General features: G+C 43.2%; 1 protein-coding gene across 2 annotated transcripts in view; it reads right to left on the bottom strand.

Annotated features, from left to right (window-relative positions):
- Mfe2 (peroxisomal Multifunctional enzyme type 2) overlaps positions 1-15,474 on the bottom strand; it is a 130,561-nt gene that overhangs the window by 113,767 nt on the left and 1,320 nt on the right. For both annotated transcript variants that reach the window (XR_010850420.1, XM_067088388.1), the window contains exon 2: positions 1,910-2,044. Coding sequence is in view for 1 of the 2 variants with exons in the window: in XM_067088388.1 (XP_066944489.1) it covers positions 1,910-2,044 (135 nt within the window). In the remaining variant the exon portion in view is untranslated. The remainder of the gene's footprint in view (positions 1-1,909; positions 2,045-15,474) is intronic.

The raw sequence follows: 15,474 nt of genomic DNA, 5'->3' as shown, positions 1-15,474 counted from the left end.
TCTCACAAAATAAGCCTTTTTCTAAATCATCTGGTCACTAAAGTAAGCCTATCCTATCATCGTCTCGTCTTCTCTCTTCGTGTTGGTGGTCATATTTTATAGTGTAATTTCAAGCACTGTATATTATAAATATTATAGTAATTTTCTTATTCATGTGATAAGGCATATGAAAATTTTATCATGACAGCATAAAAACTATTGGGTACTTGAATCAACATAATTGTACAATACTAACAAAATTATTCATAAAATTATCTAACTAGTCTACAACAATCTTTTTTTCCCTTTCTCTCCCTCTCACATGTACGTTGAAGATACCTGTGCTGTAATTTCAAGCCTATCAAAAATAAACCATGACAATGTTTTGAATGCTGAAAGGTACAATACATAAAAAATCATTACAGTAAGAAGGTATCAGATTTACTCGACCTTACATAATGAAACAAATGCCTATCTTTCTGACAGGCCTAGAAAGCCTTTCTTTCCTCTTAATCACACTACCAGGCATAATAAAGATATTTTAGAGCAGAACCGCGACCATATTTAAGTGGTGTGCTATAAAAAAAAGTTGGGCCATTAATACACAATGCAAAACATGATGTATTACTTGGCTTTACAATATAAATAAAGTAAAATACAGAGTATAGTAACAATGTTCATACTCTTGAATATGGATAACAAATGTTCTACATTGTCAGAGATAGTGTTGGAGGCAACAGGAGGAACTAGCAAAAGCTATAAAAAATGCATGTAATGTATAAACACAATGACTGATAAATAACAATTATGTTTAACAAATGTCAAAGCTAGCTGCTTAATAAGCAAGTAATACGTAAACCCTTACAATTACACAATTAAAATTATATAAAAATCCCCTCATGTTTAGGCTAGACAATTGTATGAAGAAAAGACAACTGTACAATATCTATTGTTACTTCAGATAATAGTTAATGACAACTGTAAAGTATAGTAGTTACAAATAACATTAACAATACTGTAAAATGTTTTCTCCAAAGACAAAATTATCATATTTGATTTCACTTTTTGTTATATGAGACAAGCGTAGTTTGTGTTATGTATAAAGGTGAAATTTGTTAAGTCACCAAACCTGTTGCTCATAGACTGCATAATAATCTTGAACACTTGACTTAAACCTTATAAGATATATATATACTATGAATTTCCTTGCTTATTTTTAAGGAGAATAGGCTTATATGCTGGCATATAAGGTAATTTAATAGTACATAGTAATTTACATTTAAATGAAAACAATTAGAATACATACTGAATTATTAAAAGAAGCTCAAGTACTGGCAATCATTTGTAAATTATACAGTACTCTATGTTTTCACAAAACTGGCTAATTCAAGTTTACATTTACAGTATACATATATACTTCTTACATATTCTGCCATCCTGCTGTCTATTGTGGATCTTGAACATAACAAATAATGAAACAACACCAAAAAATAACAACTGCATATAAAGATACGCAAGATAAACAAAAATAAAATGAAACATAATTTACACTTAGTGCTGTAGGTGTAACATACACCTACAGTGAACTCACAACTCCAGTTAGAAGCATGTCCTTTGACAGAGCATCTAGGAGTCAAAAAATATTTAAAGCACCATCAGATGATTCAAATGTTAAAAATATAAACTATAAATCCATTAATCAATATTTTATATTGCTTTTAGATTATCTTGAACACTTTGTATAACTATCCATGGTCCACAAATGAAACAACAACAGTATAAATTCACAAACAGGATGTTGTGAGTCTTTCTCACACTTGCTCTCATCCCTCAGCATTTCCTACATAAACTATGTCAAATCACATTTTAAATATCTTGAAGGCCTGTCATACAGCAGAAAAATATCTTCAATTTGCATGACAGCACTTACCAGCTTTTTTAATTTCTTCAACAACCTTGTCTGCTGCGGGTGAACTTCCTTTCCCTGATCTGTCACCACCAAGATCATTCACAACAACCTTAGCTCCACGAGAGCCAAACAGGAGAGCATATGCACGACCAAGACCTGAAAGGGTAGTACAGTATAAGAGACTTTTTATAACTATATAAAAAAAAGGATGCCTATTCTTAAAGACAATTTCCAGTCTTCAACACTTCTTGTCAATTTAATCAGATAAGTCATGAGAACTTCAATTAAAAGCTAACTTAGTTAAATTCTTAAGGTGGATTTGTAGCTATCAACAAGTTCTTGGACATAAAAAGAGTACCTACAGTACATACATAGTCACTGTCCATACAGAAAAAAGAGATTTACTGTGATTGTACAAATCATCTTTACTGTGACAAGTCCATCAATCTCCAACTAATATTCCAACCTAAATCAAAATTATGGACACTATCATTATAATTAGCTACAACTAAGTTAGCAATTTATAAAAAAACTAAATCATTACCTGGCCTTGAAGTATGTTTTGACTGATAAATAGTACCCATATTTCTTATTTGATTGAGGATATTTCTAGTCAGGCAATGGAAAGTCATATTTTGCAAATCACACCATCCATTCAGTACTGTGAACAGAGTTAAAACTTTTCCCACCCTTCTCTGAATGGTTAGTGTACTGTTGACAATACACACCACATAGCTATGTGATTAGGCCTAATCTGTGCTTAAACATATAACCCATGGTGAGAATGGAGAGTTAAATCTTAAATGCACTCTGAATATGCCAGTCTGTTATGTGAATGTATGCATGATATACAGTTATCTAACACTGTTGGAAGGAGTACATCATTTCCTTTTTTAGATTTTTTTTATATAGTGTAAGTATTAAATCATAATTTAGAATGATCCATTTTCAACATGCTCAAGGGATGAGTTAGCTCCTTAATAGGAGTTATGAAAAATGATAATTTTCATGATAAAAATCAGTTTTTAAAAGTAAAAGTAAAGTACCTGAGGTACTTTACATTAGGAATTACTTACGGTGAAGCTGGACACGGCCGTTAAACTCTTGAACAAGGTGGTTAGGCAGTAACTACCATCAGGTAGGCAGGAATACTTGCCTGCCCAGATGTAAAGATTCCAGTTTGCCTTTCAGCCTATGTTCAGATTAAGGGGTGACATGAGGTGGGCATAAAAATGTAATGTAAAGGACCTCAGGTTTGTATAGTTAGGAACAATACAGTTTACTTTTAAAAACTGTGATTTGTTCCAACACGTTATACAAACCATCAGTCCTCTACATCAGGAAGACTCACTGGTTGGAGGGAGGAATCTCAGTGTGGTCTCTTCAAATGTCAGATACTGGACCTTTTCGCAAAAGTGAGGAAACAACTCATATGAAGTAAGCTGGGAAGAATCTAAGAATTGGAGGCAGTAAGGAAAACCCGAGATAGAGTTTTCCTTATTGCCAGTCTCTCCTTCCTCCACTTGCTAGAGGAAGGAGCGGAATTGCTTCTATGATTCTAGAAGAAAAATAGAATGGGTGCTCGATGTATAATCTTACTGCATCAGATGCCAGATCCAACAAGTGTCGGTTCAAGTCCTATTCTCATCCCGAAGGAGGAGAAGTAGGAGGAAGAGGAAGGAGGAGGAGGAGAGACCAGTCACTCTCGGTATCCTTCTCACTTCCAGAACCAACACCTGAGGCGAGATGCTACTTGTCCTCTAGAAGGAGCCGAGTAAGGAAACACAAATTGTTGAACAGCCACTACAGGACCAAGGAAAAAAGGTTCCAAGGTCCTGTGTGCAAGACCCAAGGAAGAAGACAAGAGTGTGGTCCATGAGACCACAACTTGCTTCCAGACTGACAGAAATTTCCGGAATGCGAGGGCTGGACCAAGACACTGACTTCCTGAGCTCTCAGGTGGAAAGTATAGGTATCGTTGTCGCCAGCTGCCAAGTACCTCCTCCATCACTTCACAAAGCCAGGAGAAAGATGTGTCCTTAGACACTTCTTCCTTGGGAGAGATAGTACTAGCAAAAACGTCGATGACATCCAGGTTAGGAATGTCGAGCCTTTTCGGAAAGTATCGCAGCTCCCTAATAAGACAAGGTAATGACTGATCTGGATCGTCGATACAAAGTCCAAGGAGGAGGGGAACAAGAAGGACTCGAACCCAACAATGGAAGCCAATGGATCAGAGTCCACTTACGACATCCGAAAAGGAGTCGAGGTATTGATCCCCTTCACCTGTTCTTCCATCTTCTACCCCAAGGCCAAAGCAAGATGAGAGATGGTCCTAAGAGGGCACATCTCTGTCTGACGACTCTCATAAGGGCACATCGAGCACATGGGACAGGAACCCTAAATGAGAGCCACATGCCACCCAGGGAACAGTTTCCTGGGACAGCAAGACTGAAGAAGCTTCTCATCAGTAGCTAAATCTCGACTGAGGAGAAAAAGGCTACTTCAGATAGAAGATTAGGTTGTAAGGGCATATGTTCTTCACAACTGAAATGGAGAGAAGCAATCGGCAAAGAAGACGAGGAAGTCCCCTTCTTAGCACCAGAATTGCCCACAGATTGCCGCCTGGTGCAGGAAGACCCAACCCCAGAAAGGGCCAGTCTCCAGAAGGCAGGGTTCTCTCCAGGAATGGTCGTATCCGAGAAGAGAAAGCCTAAAAGTGATGGATTGTGGATCCATCAGGACACTGTCTGGAGGAAACCAGCAGGTGTCCTCCAAGATCGCTGGCTCTCGTTGTGGAAGAGAATACCCTTCATGGCAAGGAGAAGCAGAGAGAGAGAGAACCCAGTCCAGATGAAGCAGAGTCAGAACAACCTGCAGTCAGCAAGACCCCTCCGAGGCAAGAAGAATTTGTAATCTGTCGAGGAAGGGGAGGAGCTTGGCGTCTTGACCCGAATGAACTCATTGTCAGAAGACAAGTATTCATCTGGTCGAGAATGCTCTTGCAAGCAAGGACCGTGGCGGCCGCCTAAACTCTCAGCCCCTTCGGGAACTGCAAGGGTTGTGAGTGATGAAGATTATTCATTGGGGGAGCCGCAGTCCTGTACCGGGGATCCTCGCGCTGACGAATTGGCACGAAGTTCTCTGAGAAACAAGGGTGATCGCAACTTGAAGAGGAAGACCCTCGCTGCTTCTGAAGTGTGAAACTCCTGCACCTCTCTCCATGGAGGGAGACCTTGACAGATCCCAAGAAACCCTCCTCGGCTGCCTGGTTGTACTACAAGACAATAGGGGGAACAACACTGAAAGCACACCAGGCAGCCGACCTCTGAAGAAAGACAAATTCATCGGAGCTCTCTCCGTCCGTCTCACACCTCTCGAAACAACCGAGAGGAAAAGAGAACAGGTGAGGAGAAAGAGTACTCCTACCTGTCCTGCCAGTAAGACCAGTAAGAGAGGCGAACCGTGAGTGATAATCAACCGAAGGAGATTATTGCCACACGGGGGAAGAAGAGCACTTGTGCTGTGGCAAAGTGCTTTCCTGGGAAGAGCAGAAAGTTCACTCAAACAGTGCTGAGAACCTGATTTGTAAAAACCGAGCGGGGCCGAACCAAGCCACACCGAACCGAGCTGATCATGCGAATACGATCCAGACTGGGTGGTAAGTGGTGGACTGGGAGGCAAGCAGGGCAAGCTGAGCCAGTCTTGTGAACACGACCAGGGGCTTAACGGGGCGAGCAAGCCAAGCAAGCGGAGCAAGCCAAGCAAGCGGAGCAAGCCGATTGTGTGAACGCAATCGGAACTGGACAGGGCGGAACTAGTCTGCCGTGAACTAGCACTAACTTCCCAAACTCTAAACTCCTTCGAGGCTGAGGCCCCTCAAGAAGAAGATTTAAAGGGGAATTCTGTGTCTGGTATCCTGCATGTTCGAACCCTAAGGTTTAAGACACGAGGATGGAACCCAGACAAGCAACCGAAGCAGCTGACAGGCAGTATCGAGAAACCTGGGTTTCAGCACTTTCTCTCGTCCTGTGCCTCTTGCCAGGAGAGCACCCATGATTCATAGAAATCAAGCGACCTACAAGACTCCCAAAAATCAGGAGCAGCTGCTTTCAGTTTCCCAAGAAATCGAAAAGAGCCAGGCACAGAACCAGTCTTAGACACAGACTTCTAAGACTGGTGACGAGGGCATGGCCTCAAGAGGCTGCGCTCTTGCGGCCTCTGAAACGTGGGACCCCAGAAGAGAATGCAAATTAGTTCCCGCCCAAGGGTGGGAAGAGCCAACGAGAGAAACTTGCCTCCCAGAAGAGAGGCAGTCCTTTAGAAGTCCCACATGACTCCCAAAAGGGAACGTCTTCCCTGCTTCTTCTTGTGTTCGAACTGATAGGATCGAGACACCAAGCTGGGCACCAGACCGAGCACTGGTAAGCACTCTTGGAAAGCGCTTGCAGTGGTTGGAAGAGCTGAAACACCTGGGTGCCTTGGCCATTTTTCTCGCGCTGCTCCCAAACTGGGCCGGGGAGAGTACTCTCCAGACCAGCTCAGGATACTTGATGTTCCACAGAATCTTGAGCACTCAGAGCAGCTTACGAACGAGCGCCCAAAGCAGCACCCGTCTTAGACGCTGAACCTCCAGGTCTGGGAACGGGAGTGCAAGCCCAGGTCTGCACGCCCGTGGCTCCCAAAACACAAAACCCAAGGGTATGCAAATCGGTTCCTGAACCCGACGGTTGGGAAGAGCCAATGAGAGACCCACTGCCTCCTCGGAACCTCGGAAGGAGGCAGTCCCTAGATGTCCAAAAGGACTTCAAGGGGGAAGAAGCAGCCTTCTTCTCCTTTGGCCGACAGAAGTCTATTCGGTTTCCCAGGACCCCCTTGAACCCTGGGAGAGGAAGGGAAGAGCCAGACGAAGGTGGAATCAAAGATAAGATGAAGACGGCAGCTACCTCCACAGGGCAACTTCCTTCACCTTCACTCCAACATCTTCTACAGGATGGTGGACACGAAACATCGTGAACTCCAGGCCAGCTAAACAGAATCACAACAGAAGTGGCCCAGGAAACCACCACCTGGAGAAGCAGCAGGCACAATCAGGACAGCTGATACAGAAGCTACGGAAGTGGTTGTGAAGGCAGAGGCTACAGCAATGGCCAGGAACTTCACGTGAACGTCACCAGCAGCGACAGGAATGATCAGGACAGCTGTGGCAGGAGACCAGGAGGAGCCACACAGAGACTTGTCGCCGAGTCAACAGGAGCAATAACACAAGAAGCACAGCAGGAGCAGACGGACCACAGGTACGCCAGAGGCAGTGCCACAGCATACATGATGGCCAGCAATGAAAGTGATTGATCCACATTCGTGGGAACAGAGATGAAACAATTCCAACATGGATCTATGCCATTCCAACCAGGTACTGTGGTCGATCCTAATGCAAACACTGTATGAACATCAAGACTCCCTCAGGCAAAGATATCCCAACTGAGATATCCAGCCAACTACTGCTGTGCCTACGATGCTCACTGTCAACCTGAAAGAAAAAGCAAAGATGATTAGTAGTGGGAGACTCCTCTCGCTCTGAGGGGAACTGCCCTATGCAGTGAGAGGAGACCCCTGAGAAGAGGTTGACCAACTGCCTGCGCCCTGCCCCCTCGCCCCTTGCGGTCTTCGCCTGACAAGCAAGCAAAGAGGGCGAAGGAGAGATAAAAAGAAGAACCTACAAGGAGAGACAAGGAAGGTGCCATGGAAGTGAAATCTGCTGGTGACGCCCGCAACCTCCACCCCTCCCCTGGCAACTCTCCATAGCGTAGGCGGCGAAAACAATACTCAGCACAAGTAGAAAGGAAGTATATAGTCATGCCCTTGTACATGGAGGGTGGGAGCCCAAGAAGGGAAGCGAGCTTGTTACGTCCCAATCAATGAAGGGGAGCGAAGATATTATGTCCCAATCTAATATATCCAAACGTACAGGGAAAGGCCTTCAATATCTAAATAAAGGGCTACTGGAAGAGAAGCATTACCACTCTGTTACGTCCCTCTAAATACGTCCTTGGCCATCAAACCCAAGACACAGACGCAGGGGAACAACGGCTTATGCAAGGCTATCACAAATCGTGGGTTTGTACATTAATAAATATCAAACACACGCAACATACAGTAAACCCCCCGTATTCGTGGGGGATGCATGCTGCACCCTCCTCCCCGAATAGCTAAAATCCGCGAATTTAAAACCCCTCTAAAAACACTTAGAACTGCCTATTTTGATAGTTTAAACACAAAAAAAAAACCTCTAAAAATGCTTCTACCTGAGTATTTTAATAGTTTTATCACAAAAAGTGCATTTAGTCATGAAAATATGAAAATACAGTAATTAGTGAATACTTCTCTGAAAAATACTGCGAATGGGCGAATTTTCCGCGAATAATGTGTATATATGTTCCACAGAGAAACCTGTGAATAAGTGAGTCCGTGAATAGTGAGACTGCGAATAAGGGGGGTTTACTGTATACACAAAAACACAGAAAGATCCTACTAGGATAATAAAGAGTTAACGACAGTCAGGCAAAGAGATCCGAAAACATATCTGCAACGCATGACGGCTGAAAGCAAACCGGAATGTTTACATCCAGGCAGGTGGGTATTCCTGCCTACCTGACAGTAGTTACTGCCTAACCACCTTGTTCAAGAGTTTAATGGCCATGTCCAGCTTCGCCATAAGTAATTCCTAATGTAAAGGACCGATGGTTTGTGTATCGTGTCGGAACAATGACTTTTTATGATAAAATAAAGTTTTATGTATACTTACCCAGTAATTACTTAGCTAAAATAAAGTTTTATGTATACTTACCCAGTAATTACTTAGCTAAGAGTTTCTACTAGAATGGCAGCTTAAATTTTGAAATTCACAGTAGCAATTCTTTTGTTTTGTGTAGGTGACAAGATCCCACCCACTTTTTGGGTGAGATAGAGGAACAACTAAGCCAATAAATCAATTTGTTTATGCAAAAAAGTCCTTACGCAGGGAGGAGGGCAGGCTCCATTTGTAATTACTGGTTAAGTATATATAAAACTTTATTTTATCATAAAAATGTCATTTTTATATAAGTAACTTACCCAGTAATTACTTAGCTGAATCCACTCTGAAAGGTTGTGGGGAATTGTGGACAGTAAAATAATAATCTACACACGAAAAGTTAATGACCTAAAATAGGATAACATTGAGACAATGTTTGTTGTCTCCTTACCCGGTGGGAGAGCTGCGCAGATAATTACTGCCTCTGGTTGGCGCTCATCTCAACCTGTAAAGACGTGGCGGTATAGCCAGAGTCGTCTCTATGGAGGTTGGATATTCTGTAGCGAAGGAGTACTCCGAAGGCTGACAGAACATACAGCAGGAACTTTGTGACGAAGGTGAATACCGAAGGTCAACAAAGCTCATTTAATTGCGCCTGCCCAGGGTGCAGTACCAAAAACAATAAAAAATCTTCAACAACATCACCTACACCATAATAATCAACGTGACCACTACCCAACACTAAAAAACTGGTGGGCACTCCACTCTTGTACCCTCCAGGCTTCGCCAGAACTCGACACCACGAACTAGGCGAAGAGCTAAATACATAGGAAGGGATACCTCCTACACTTCCTCACCCATCACTATGCAAGCCATGGACATTGGTCCTAGGGTACTGCAGTTTTCATAAACAGTTTCCACATCCTGCAGATAGTGCACTGCAAACACCGACTTGCTTCTCCAGTATGTTGCCTGAAGAATGGAGGATAAGGAAAGATTGTGCTTGAAAGCTACTGATGTAGTGACTGCCCTTACATCATAAACTTTAACTTTCATAACTTTCAAGTCATTTTCCTCCACTTGGGAATGAGATTCAATAATAAGATCTCTCAAAAAGAAGGAAATGGCATTCATAGACAAAGGTCTAGAGGGATTTTTGACTGAGCACCACAAATTAGAAAATTGCCCTCTAATTTTCTCGGTTCAGTGCAGGTAGTACCTGAGGGCTCTCACCAGGCAAAGCACTCTTTCCCCCTCTTCTGTGCCTAAAATATCAGACAGACTCTTAATGGTGAAAGAACGAGGCCAAGGGTGTGAAAGGTTCTCGTTCTTCACCAAATACTTAATAAGAAGGAACAGACTGCATCTCTGTTCAAAAAGCCAATGCTTCTGTAAATCACTTGAATCTCACTTACTCTCTTTCCAGTGGCTAGCGCTACGAGAAAAATAGTCTTCTTAGTTAAATCACTCAGAGAGGAAGAATGCATACTGTAGGTTCGAAGTGCTCACTTGATAACCACTTAAGCACCACATCTAGATTCCATGGGAAATTCTCCTCCTTTCTGGATCTGGTGGTGTCTAACAACTTAATCAGGCCCAAAATATCCTGATTAGAAGAAATGTCAAAGCCTCTGTGATGGAAAACAGAGCTGAGCATTGCTCTGTAGCCTTTTATGGTGGAAGAAGACCTTCCTAGAGAAGACCTCAAGTAAAGAAGAAAATCCGCTACTGTATTTGCGGGTTCGACATCTAAGAAGATGAAACTCTCTTTCTTCTGCATCAGGTCCTAAAAGACTTCCACTTTGCCTGGTAGAGCTTGTTGGATGAGGCACATCTACACTTGGCAATGGCCTCCGCTGCCGATCGCGAAAATCCTTTCGCTTGGACCAGTCTACTGACAGCCGAAAGCCTGCCAGGGCCAGAGTAGACAGGCCTTGGTGGAATATCCTGCAGTGCAGTTGTGTGAAAAGCTTGGAATAGCAGGGTGGAGCCTTGGAAAGTCTATGAGGAGATCCAGAAGGTCTTGGAACCATTCCTTCTGTGGCCAACAGGGGGGCACCAGAGCCACCTTTACATTGCTGTGAGAGCAGAACTTCTTGAGAACTTCCCTTATCATTCCAAAGGGTAGAAAAGCGTAAAGGTCCAGATTTGACCAATCTTGTATCATCGCATCTGTTGCCCGTGCGAGAGGGTCTGGAACAGGGGAGCAGAACAGAGGTAGACGGTGATTCCGAGAAGTTGCAAATAAGTCTAGGGTTGGTTGTCCCCATAATCTCCAAAGGTTGGAGCAAACCTGACTGTCTAACGTCCATTTCGTTGGACTTGATTCCAGCGGCTTAGTTCGTTCGCCGGGACATTGCATTGGCCTTGGATAAATCTTGTGACTAATTGGGTTTGGTTCTGGTCTGCCCAGCACAACAGATCTCTTGCTATCTCCTACAGAGAGAATGAGTGCATTCCCCCTTGATGTTTTATGTAGGCCAAGGCTGTGGTGATGTCTGCATGTACTGTGATCATCTTGTTGCAGACTTCTATTGCAAAATAACTGAGACCCAGGTAAACCAGTTTCAATTTTCGCAGGTTGCTGTGAAGCTGTTTCTCCTTTGGGGACCAAATTCCTGAGATTTCTTGGTTCCCGAGGAGTGCTCCCCAACCCAGATCTGACGCACTGGAAAAGAATTCTATGTCAGGGCTAACTGGGAGAAGAGATTTCCCCTCCATCAATCATTCTTCTGACTTCCACCAACGCAGGTCCTCCTTTATCTCTGCTGTGACATGAAAGAAGTGAAGATCTTGATGTACCTTCTGATCCCAGTGGGCTCTCAGGTAAAACTGCAGCGGCCTCATGTGCAGTCTCCCCAGTCTTACAAAATGCTCCAATAAGGCCAGTATGCCTAAAAGACTCATCCACTGAGTTGCCGAGCACTAATGAAGGGCAAGAAACAGGTCCACCCCCTTGAAGACTTGAACACTACAAAGAATTGATTGTAAAACCCCTTCGACTCAAGAGTTCCTGACTAGTTCTATGGCCTTCTTGCTGATGAGAGAAACCTCCTTTGAGACGGCCAAATACCTCTCCGATCCTTTGGAGTAAGCTGTCAAGACGACGGGAGTGTTGGCCAAGGGAGGTCTCTCCCTGAAGGGGGGATAGAATAACCCTCCTTGAGTACTTTGACTACTCACTGGTCTGCCCCTCTCGAACTCCATCTCTCCCAGAAGAGAAGGAGCCTCGCACCCACTGGGGCATGGAGGACTGGGGTCTCACTTGTGGGCTGAAGGTTTAGTTGACTTCTTGATGGTTTGGGGTGTGAACCTAACTGATCCTCTGGATCTAGATTGAGATCTCTGCCTGCCCTGCCGAAAGGGCCTTGACAGCAGAGGAGAAGAAGTCCCAGTGGGTACAGTACTGCGGTCCAATCTCTCTGTTGCTTCGTCGACTATGTCAGAAGATCCTGGGCAGACTTCTTATGCAGGCTGGAAACAATCACACTAATGGTTGTCTGTGGGAAAAGATGATGCCTGTCCAGCGGAGAAAATAAAAGCGTTGATTTTTGGGAAAATGTCACACCTTTAGACGTAAAGGAAACCCAAAGTTCCCTCTTCTTGAGTACGCTCATTGCGTATAGTGAAGCAATCTCCTGCGAACTATCTCTGACTACTTTGTCAGCGCAGGAGAGAAAACCCATAAGTTCTGAAGCGTAATCAGGGGGAAGCAATGGCTCTGGAACTTTTGGCAAGAGCGCCTAAACACCAGTCCATGAAACTTAAAACTTCAAAAGTCTTAAAAAGACTTTTCAGGAGGTGGTCCATCTCTTACGCCAAAAAGAATATCTTTGTTGATGCAAGAGCGGATCTACGGCCTATGTCAATGAGACCAGAGAAGTCCCCCTGGGAGGGGGCAGCCACTCCCAGGGAAGGAGCTTCTCCAGTAGGATAAGATAAGCAGTGACACCTAGAAAGCTGGGTCCCCAGGTGAGACGAGAAAGCCACCGGCATCTTGGCAAAAGCTGTCACTGTCACAGTGCTGATGGTAGTGGTAGCCACAGCGTGGGTTACCACCAGAGCGCCAATCAGATGGGTGGGGAGACCCTCCAGTGATGGGACGCCAGGAAAACCCAGGTGGAGCCAGGTAGAAGTCAGATCTGTAGCCTACTCACCGAGAGAAGCCTCTACTGCCAAACCTGAAGAAAATGTCGGGTCAATGGAGGGAGTCTCTATTTGTGAGGAGAGGCCCCTCACAGGAGGTCGTCCTGATAGTCTGTCCCCACCCCCGTCGTTCCACACCCGATGAAGCAAGCAAAGAAGATGAAGGGAAGTCCTCTCCCGAAGTAAGGGCAGCCAGAAGGGGAAGTTTGCCGGGAGAAAGAAATGATCCTGAAGGTTTAGCCACCAAGGGAGTCATCAGGGGTTATAACCCTCAGACGATGCCTTGGAAGGCTTCCTCTGGTACTGTCTCCTCCCCTCAAACTTCGCCCACTGCTAAGCCGACTGGGAGCAACACTCGTCACAAGTAGATAACCGTGAACACACTCGCCCCCTACAAGAGTCCGCAAAGGGCGTGCGGGTCCACATCAATAATAGACCTAACGTTACGGTACTGCACTTCTTCTTGCTAACCCCAGGACACACAAGCTGGAGGAAGGCAGGCTTATGAGGTTTATTTCCTTCATGGGCTTGCATATTGAAAACAAACACACACAAAGCAATCACAGCAAGGAAAAATGAAAAGATCCCAGCGGGAAAACAGCTCAACAGCAGTCAGGGCAGAAAGCAAGAAACATGTCCGCATTGCACAATGGCCGAAAGCAAATTGGAATGTTTACATCCTGGCAGGCAGGACTCCTGCTTCCCGGACAGTAGTTAACTGCCTAACCACCTTGTTCTAAAGTTCAACGGCCATTTCCAGCTTCGCTGAAAGTAATTCCTAATGTAAAGGACCAACGGTTTGTATATCATGTCGGAACAAATATATATATATATATATATATATATATATATATATATATATATATATATATATATATATATATATATATATATATATATATATATATATATATATATATATAATATATATATATATATATATATATATATATATATAACCTTGAATAGCAGCCGTCTTAGCTTTAGATTTTCGTTTTTGTACTAGAGATTTTTGATGTTTGACATATCTGGCAAACTCATCAGATGACCATTGTTCAATCGGCACATTTCTTACTCTCCGTGCAATGCCCCCTCTACAATTACAAATAGAATTACAAATAGAATGTCTATCATTAGACAGGCTACTCATCAGTCTTGCAATTTTTGCTCGTCTGGAGTCACACTTGTCAAAGTCCTGTAGCGATAATCCTTGAATCCATACTGGGAATAAAAGCAGGTGACAAAACAGGAATAAGAAATCCTAAAGTTGAAAGTGAAGCGGCAGAAGAGAACCACTCTCGGCGGCGCGGCAGCTAACTGATGATCAGCTGGCGGGAGAGGCGTGGCGCTGTTTGCGATCGTTACCAGAGGTGATAATTGGTGGTTTAAAATTTTTTTCTTTATGGGTTAGTGGTATTAAGGTGATAATGTTGTAAGTGTTGTTTTTCTCATGTGCGTCTTGAACTAAGTGCTGTATGAAGTATCCAGGAATGTATTTTGAAATATATATATATATATATATATATATATATATATATATATATATATATATATACATATATACACAGTATATATATGGTAGAACTATAACTTTGCATGGCTTACTACCTTGGAAATTGAGTTTTTCTATAGTATTTTAGTTGCTTATCAAGAACTTACTGTTATTTCTTGGCGGTCGACTGTAATTGACCTGTAATTAACCTCAGAAATATGTCATTGTATGCTGGGTATCCTGGAATGCTATCACGCATGCACAGTGTTACAGGGAACCTTTGGTAAAATGTGGGGTTTCCTTCACTGGTGGGGGGGGGACCTGGGGGAAGGGCCCTCCTGCTAAGTAACATGGCCTACTAGGTTAGGTTGGTTAGGTTAGGTTAGGTTAGGGTATGTTAGTGTAGTATAATTCCTTTCAAATTAGGTTTTCTTAACCAATCCCTTCTTGAACATATGGCTTCCTAATGACAGGCTGGCCTTTTTCCCAGTGATTTCCCCCACCCAAAAACCTCGTATTCCCAAAGGGTCCCCAACCATGTTGGATAGTTATGAGGTCTATAATAATTGACCAACAATAAACAACACCACCTCCTTCATCAGCAACAATCAAAGTACAGGAAAAGTCAATTTCCAAGGTAACGTTTGCACAGTGCTTTTCTATAGTTTTACCAATCCCTTCTTGAACATATGGCTACCATATGCCTTGCATATGCACGGAACCACTCCAATGTGGCCATCATAACAATAACATGTCTTTTCTCTCTCCATGTTTTACTCCGACCAAAGGGTCCCTGATAAATATTCCACCAAAAAGGTCGCTGATAATATACTTTTAGTGTTGCTGATGAAGAAGGTGGTGTTGTACCTAACATACCCTAACCTAACCTAACCTAGTAAGCCATGTTACTTAGTTGGGCCGGATCTCCTGGTAAAGGAAACCACTTTTTACCAAAAGTTCCCCTATAACACTGCACATGTGCAATAGCATTCCAGGATGGCCAGCACACAAAAACATAATCACTTCTAAGGTTAATTACAGGTTAATTTTAGTTACAGGTTAATTACTGTCGACCAACAAAAAATAATGGTAAATTCTTGATAAGCAACCAAAATACTATAGGAAAAGTCAATTTTAAAGGAAATACCCGAAGTG

Source organism: Macrobrachium rosenbergii, chromosome 44, assembly GCF_040412425.1.
Source record: "Macrobrachium rosenbergii isolate ZJJX-2024 chromosome 44, ASM4041242v1, whole genome shotgun sequence".
NCBI classification, from domain to species: domain Eukaryota; kingdom Metazoa; phylum Arthropoda; class Malacostraca; order Decapoda; family Palaemonidae; genus Macrobrachium; species Macrobrachium rosenbergii.
Note: the sequence above shows the minus strand (reverse complement) of the source record. Positions and strands in the feature narration are given on the sequence as shown.